At 34.2% G+C, this 7,774-nt stretch overlaps 1 protein-coding gene across 1 annotated transcript; it reads right to left on the bottom strand.

Moving 5' to 3' along the window:
• Positions 1-1,111: 1,111 nt before the first annotated feature.
• On the bottom strand, positions 1,112-2,044 carry LOC116101087 (olfactory receptor 5B3-like). The gene has a single exon (XM_031384773.1). It carries the CDS (start codon positions 2,042-2,044, stop codon positions 1,112-1,114), a length of 933 nt encoding a protein of 310 aa, XP_031240633.1.
• Positions 2,045-7,774: the final 5,730 nt, after the last annotated feature.

Below are 7,774 nucleotides of genomic sequence, written 5' to 3'. Positions count from 1 at the left end.
CTTGTTTCCATTCTTTCTGCTGGTCCTCAGAACTTCAGTCCTTTTTCCTCACCCAATACCACATAAGGTTCCCCTTTCCCCACCACTACCCCTAGTCACTACCTACTTTCCCTCCCAAGTTCCTCCCTACTTGTGATTGCTTTCTTCTCTCTCCCAATTTGGATTGACATGTCCTGACTTGAGCACTTCAGCATGTTGACCTTTTTGACTTCTGTGGACTGCATCTTGAATATTCTGTACTTTTTTCTGCCTAATATCCACTTAGTGAATATACACCATTCATGTCCTTTTGGGTATGAGTTATCTCACTCATAAGTATGAGTTTCATCACTCATAGGTGTCCTCTTAAAGGTTTTGGAGGCAGTATATTCTTTATTTAGATTTTTTTATCTGAGACCTTTTATCTAAGGGTATGAAATTTTTAATCCTGAGTAGATGTCAGAACAATAGATTTATCTATAGTAGAATATACTATACTGCATTCATAGCAACACATTAGATAACAGAAAACTATACAAATAACTGAGCATATGTACATGGACAAAACTAACATTATAAAAGAGAAACACATGTAAAACTTGAGAAGTTAGCAATGAAAAACATTAAACTAAACATAATTTCAGGGATAGAAAATTTCAATGGTAAATTTTGCCTATATATAGCCCATACTAATATCTGAATAAAGGAAAAATAAGTTAAAGATCTCTATTAGATTCTAATTGATAATGCAACAAAACACAGCAAATATCTATGCACCAAAATGGACATCCCCCAGATGTATTTAAATGTAGATTCAAAACTCCAATCAGTCAAAAGGATAATGATTATTAACTATCACAATATACCAGAAAAATAAAATAATTTAATGTATCAATAATGGTAAAAACATCTTTGAAAAACCAAACCCAAAAATTCATACACTTTTAAGTCCCATATTACACTTCTAAATACACTGCTCCTGCATGGCAAGGCCAAAATGATACACATAGGCATAAATAAGCACTCAGATCAAAAGCAAGTATAAGGTTAAAGTATAATCTACTACAGGGAAAAGATGTCATAAAAATTTTAATATTATATCAAAAAATATTTAAAGTTATTATCATAATGATTATTTTTCCTTCAGAGCCACTTTCATGAATGCACTCTTGACCTCTTTGTTCCTCAGGCTGTAAACTAAAGGGTTCAGCATGGGAATGACCATGGTGTAGAAGACAGACACAATTTTGTCAGTGTCCATTGCATGTGTAGAACTTGGTTGCAGATACATGAAGATTGTTGTTGCATAGAAAATAAAAACAGCAATGAAGTGAGAAGCACAGGTGGAAAGAGCCTTCTGAAGGCCTGCTCCTGAGCGCATGTTTAAGATTGTGATAAAAATTATAATATATGATACTAATATTATTATGAGAGCAAAGAAGATATTGAAACTGGCTAGATAAATAAGTACCAGTTCATTAACATATATATCAGAGCAAGAGAGGGCCATCATTGCTGGCATATCACAGAAAAAATGATGGACCACATTAGACTTACAGAAAGAGAGACTGAAAGTATCTCCAAGGTAAACTGAGACATTCAAGAAACCAAGAACATAGCAGCCTATGATGAAACACATACATACGCATGGAGTCATGATGGTGGTATAGTGTAGGGGTTTACACACTGCTGCATAGCGGTCACAGGCCATTGAGGCTAACAAGTAATTTTCAACAGTAGCAAAGGCTGCAAAAAAGAACATCTGAGCAGCACAGTCATTGTAAGAAATGACCTTGTCTCCTATTAAGAGACCAGCCATGACTTTTGGTGTGATAGCTGATGAGTAAAAAACATCCACCAGAGACAAGTTACCAAGGAAAATGTACATGGGGTTGTGGAGCCGAGAGTCCAAGAGAATCAAGAGGATCATCCCCAGGTTCCCTACCAGGGTAATGATGTAGATGAGGAGAAAGACGATGAAAAGGGGAAGTTGCAGACCTGGATCATCAGTGAGTCCCAGCAGGAGAAAGTGTGTCACTTCTGTCCAGTTCTTCAATGGCTTCATCTAGTAAACAGGCAATGCTCTTCAGTAATGAGAAAACAATGAGTAGTATGTTAAGAAACTAAAAATTGAGAAGTATAAAAAATATATATAGGTGGTCTCTGGAGTAACTTGATTGAAAAGGTTCTCTACAATACCCTACATATTAATGCGAATTTCATGTGCTATGTACATATAAGGTCACAGGCTTCTAACTCTGGAAATTTTGATAAATAATTTATGTAATAGTTAAATGTAGTATCTCTGGATGGCCTTTCCTTCAGTCTGTGCTCCACTGTTTGCCTTACTTTTCCTTTAGACAACAATTCTGGGTTAAAAATTTTTGATATGTGTAGGAGGCCCCATCCCTCAACTGGGGGCCATGCTATATACTAGAGGAGGCCTCTTCAATTTCTATCTCCCTTCTACTGGGTATTTCTGCTAATGTAACCTTGTTGGGTACTGGGAACCTCTCAGGGATGGAGGCCCTTGTTCCTATGGAGGCTTGTTGCCCCAGCATAGGAGGATGCTAGAGAGGTGAGGTGGGAGGGGGTGGATAAGTAAAGAAACACTCTCTTAGAGACAAAGGGGAAGGGAATGGGCTGGGAGTTTGCAGAGAGGAGAACTCAAAGCAGGACATCATTTGAAGTGTAAATAAATAAAATAACATAATAACAAAAAAGAAAGTAATATTAATCCATGTGCAGAGAGTAAGAGACTTTGGAACATCTCCTCAATGGAAAGTTTTTAATTTCACATCACCCCACAGATTTCAGGGCACTCTGTGGAAAAGCATGTGGGAAGACTGCAAGAGCCAGAGAGATGAATGACTCCAAGGAAACAGTGTTTACTGATAAAGCAGAACTGATATAAATATGAAATTACAAACATTATAACAACACACATAAGACCTATTGAACTTCAAGCCAGATGAGGCACAAAACACTGAGATGGAAGTGGACATGCATGACCAAGAAGAAATCTGCAATACATATACTCTGATAAAAGGGGAAGCACTTTTGACTAATGCAGTCTCAGACTCATTGGTATATCAAACACATTACAGACCAGGTCCCAATCCCATTAGTAGTTGGCCTACATACAATAAACACTGTGGTTTTAGTCAATTTTTTGTTTAGTTGTTGTATTTGGAACATTATTTGTCTTTTATAATGGTTGGTTGGTTGGTTGTCTGTTTCCATGTGTGTATGTGTTGGGTGTGTGTGTATGTGTTCAAGGGAATGGGATGACTCTGAAAAGTTTTGTGTGTAGAAAAGTCTGGGAGAAGATATAGGAGGGGAGAACACATAACAAAAAGATTTTGGTTAATAACTTAAATAAATGTTTTTGTCCATGTGTTAACCAAGTCTTGAGAACTGGAAAATAATATCTCACAAAATATATCTACCATCTCATTTCTGAACTCAATACTGTGAGATTTTCACATCTGCCTCCTACCAAGAACTGATTTAAGCAGATTACATTTATTGTCTCTTCTTTTTAAGCAAGAAAACTAAAAATTTTATTTCAATCACAATAAAAGTCCAATACTTTAATTACCACAACTAAGAATAAGTGATGTTTCCCAAATCTGAATTTTAAAAGAAACATTAGAGAAAAGCTAAAGTGAATTTTACTTCAGTCAAGAAAATAAAGTCTTTGAAAACAAGTTACAAGATTTCAGTAAATGGTAAGCAAAGATAAAATTCCAAGTATAATACAAAGTTAATATTTACAAACAAAATATGTTGAACATTTGAAATATTCAACATGGTAGCCACTGTAAGTCATCTAGGTGGAGTCTTGATTCAGCAATAAAGGCACATTCTTTCTAAGATGGATATTCAGGCATATATTTACTCTTGTTTTATAAACATTCTCTTGCCCAACAGACATTTCGTTATTGTTGATACAATGTATGAAAGGAAATTCTTAAAAGATCCCAAGAAAAAATATTAGATGCAAAACCATATGACAGAGAAAAATATTCAGGTGTATTTGATGTCTTCATATGAAGAGTGGTGTCTATTAAAAGATGATGTCTATTTAAAATGCTTATATCCAAGGCAATCTATGATTTTCAAGAAAAGGATAAGGCAAAGTCTGAGTCTGGTAAACACCTTAGGAAAATTTTATCACTAAAAAATCATTTTCTTATCTCCATTATTAGCTTGCTTTTTGTTGACTGTTTATTTTTAACCTCCTATGATAAATGAACAAAATTTAAATGTATAGAATCAACTAATATTTCTTCTGCCCAGTTTTTTTTTTTAATTCTTAGCTTTGCATGTCACATAGGAACCATCTGTAAATTACCTTCAATGAAAAGGTCTCTCTCTGTATATATAACTCAGTTAGGACTTAGATTTTAGATACTACTAAAAATCATGTTTTTACTAAGTCACAGTGGATACATCTTCACGTGGATTGACATGAATTTTTTGATGTATAATGACTCTTACCTGTTGGCTTGAAAAGTTAAGTCACCCAAGTCAGTCAGTCTGATATAAAGGCAATTGAATATAGCCTAAGTGTGATTACAGAAATAAACTCACTCAAGTTGTATTAAAATGACTCTAAGTCTGTGCAGAGAAAAATAAAGAAAGAGCATTAACATGGATCAGTGTCCAAATCAACAATTATTTCTTTCTGCTTTGTAGGTAATGTCATATCTGCCACATATTTTGCAGATTCCAATTGGAAAGCCTGAATAAGAGACATTACTGAAAATCTAAAGAAGTAACAATAAAGTATATCAATGCAATGTTTATTTTTGAATATGTTATCTTACCTTGCTTCAGACTCCTAGCTAATCCTCTGGACAGAAGGCTTTATGATTAATTATTATCTCTGAAATAAAAACATTGATGAATGAAGCATGGTGTGAAGTTTATTTCTTCAAAGCTGGTTATAGAATTGTACTGGATTTTCAGTCTACTGTGTGCAAATATGGAGCGAATTATATGGACCTGGAAAACTCTGGAGAATTCCTCCAGGAGTCTATCTGTAGTACCATCCCTACATTGTGAGAGGAAGCAATTAAATAACCCATGGGAAATTCACTGGTTATTCTAATATACACACTTCTTTTTTGATTGTAAGTTATTAATTGGTTTTGGAATCTAAAATTTGTATTGTTTTACTTTCATTTGAAATTATTCTGAAATACATTATAAGAAATTAACTTAGAAATTAGTTTCAGTCTTTATTTGAAATTAATGGGAAAGTGATGACAATTATAGCATTTTAACTTTTGTTCCTATTGGTTCACTTCCCACAGTCCATTTTTTATCCCCTTATACCACTTCATTCTGGTAACATTCATTCACACAACAATCCTCCTTCCATAGAAAATAATATTCTTCTTTATTACCCACATGTGTTATGATTACATTTCAATTCTGGGAATAAGCTCTGCTAACAATAGATAGATTTGTGCTTTCAATAACACATGATCACAAGGAATTTTAAAATTTGTCCAAAAAATGGAAATTTGTAAAATGAGTAAACCTATTCCCAAACAATATCCTCTACATGCTAATCAGGATGAATATAGAGATAGAGAAATGCAAACACAAATGCACACAAACATACATGTATACATACTATAATGACATCACTGAATGCCAAGTACATGCTCACAGAACATCAAGAAACATACAATTTGTTACATTTATAAGAAAATGATTCTTACACAGAATACTTTGCAAAACCAGCCTTCCCTGAGCAGCCCACTATCCCATGGGAACCTTCATCAACCCCCTACACACACATACACACACACACACACACACACACACACACACACAAACCTCTCTGACAACCTTCAGTTGAACTTTGAATTCTGAAGAATATAATTCATCATCTATTTCCCCACCCATCTTCCCTGCTTACTGGATCATCTGGAACAAGCCAAGATGCTTTGAGTTGCCAAATCCTCATTCTCATACCACTTCATTGCCTACCTTCATCAGACCTACAACTCTAGAACCATAAAGCACAAAGATACCCATGACAAGCCTGCCACACCAGCACCACCAAGGTTAACAACTCTCCCATTACCTACTACAACAGAAATATTGAGGGACCAAAGCCATCCAAATTGCTAAAGGCCCTCAAAATAATACTATCAACAAAAATAAGGCAAATGCTAACTTCAGAGCATGGCTATCCTCCTATATCAAGCCCTGAATATCCTAACACAATGAAAGCACAAGAAAAAGACTTTAAATCCAGTATTATAAAGAAGATATAGGCCTTTAAATAAATGAATAGATCCATTAATAGATCCATTAAGGAAATTCAGGACAAAACAACCAAACAGATAGAGGTCTTTTAAATTGAAAAAATAAATCCCTTAAAAATTAAGAATATATAATTAAATAGGTGAAAGAAATAAATAAAACTGTGCTAAATCTAAAAGGGAAAATAGAAGCAATAAAGTAAACAAAAGCTGAGGGAATCCTGGAGATGGAAAACCTAGGGTAGAGAACAGGAACAACAGATGTAAGCATCACCAACAGAATAAAGGAGATGGAAATGAGAATCTCAGACATAAATCAAACATTAGAAACAAACATTTGACACAAAACATCCAGGAAATCTTATATCATGAAAATACCTAAAATAAAATAACATATATAGTAAAAGGTAAAGAGTCCCAGATCTATAGCCCAGAAAATATTTTAATCAAAATCATAGAAGAAAACTTCCCCAATCTAAAGAAAGAGATGGCTATAAACTTACAAAAGGCTTATAGAACACCAATTAGACTAGACCAGAAAAAAAAAACCCTACTACAACAGAATAAATAAAACACAAAATATACAGAACAACAACAAAAATATTGAAAGTAGAAAGGGAAAAAGGGCAGGTATCATACAAACACAAAAATAATCACAATTACACCTGTCTTCTCAACCGAGAGTTCTAAAGTCTAGAAAAGCTTGGACAGATATCTTGCAACCTCTTAAAAAACAAAAACAAAAAACAAAAAAAAACCCACAAGTGCCAACTTATACTATTATACCCAGCAAAACTCTCAATCACTGTAGATAGAGAAAATAAGATATTTTGAGACAAATCCAAATTCAAATAATATCTATCCACAAATCCAGTGCTACAGAAAATACTAGAGGAAAACTTCAACACAATGAGGATATCTATATCTAAGAAAACACAAGAAATGATTAACAGAGACCAATAAAAATGAGGGAAGCATACATACATACACACACACACACACACACAGAGAGAGAGAGAGAGAGAGAGAGAGAGAGAGAGAGAGACCAACATCAAAATAAAAAGAAATAACAATCACTGGTCATTAGTATCTCTCAACATTAGGGAACTCAATTCCCCAATAAATAAGGCTAACAGAGTGGATACAAAAACAGTATCCATCATTCTGCTGCATACAAGAAGCACACCTCCACAACAAAGATAGACATTACCTCAGATTAAAAGGCTGGAAAAACTTTTCCAAGTAAACAGATACAAAGAGCAACCAGTAGTAGCAATTCTAATACCTAATAAAATATATTTTCAAACAATATTAGTCAAAAGAAATAGATAAGGAAACTTTATAGTCATCAAAGGAAAAAAAACTAGATGGTATCTCAATTCTGAAAATCTATTCCCCAAATACAAAGGCACTCACATTTGTAAAAGAAATTGCTAAAACTTAAATCACACATCATCTTCAATCATTAATAGTGGGAAACTGCAATACCCCACTCCCATACAAAGGACATC

This window comes from Mastomys coucha, unplaced genomic scaffold (genome assembly GCF_008632895.1).
Source record: "Mastomys coucha isolate ucsf_1 unplaced genomic scaffold, UCSF_Mcou_1 pScaffold21, whole genome shotgun sequence".
In the NCBI taxonomy this organism is placed as follows: Eukaryota; Metazoa; Chordata; class Mammalia; order Rodentia; family Muridae; genus Mastomys; species Mastomys coucha.
The sequence above is the reverse complement of the archived record's forward strand: the minus strand, read 5'-3'. Positions and strand labels throughout refer to the sequence as shown.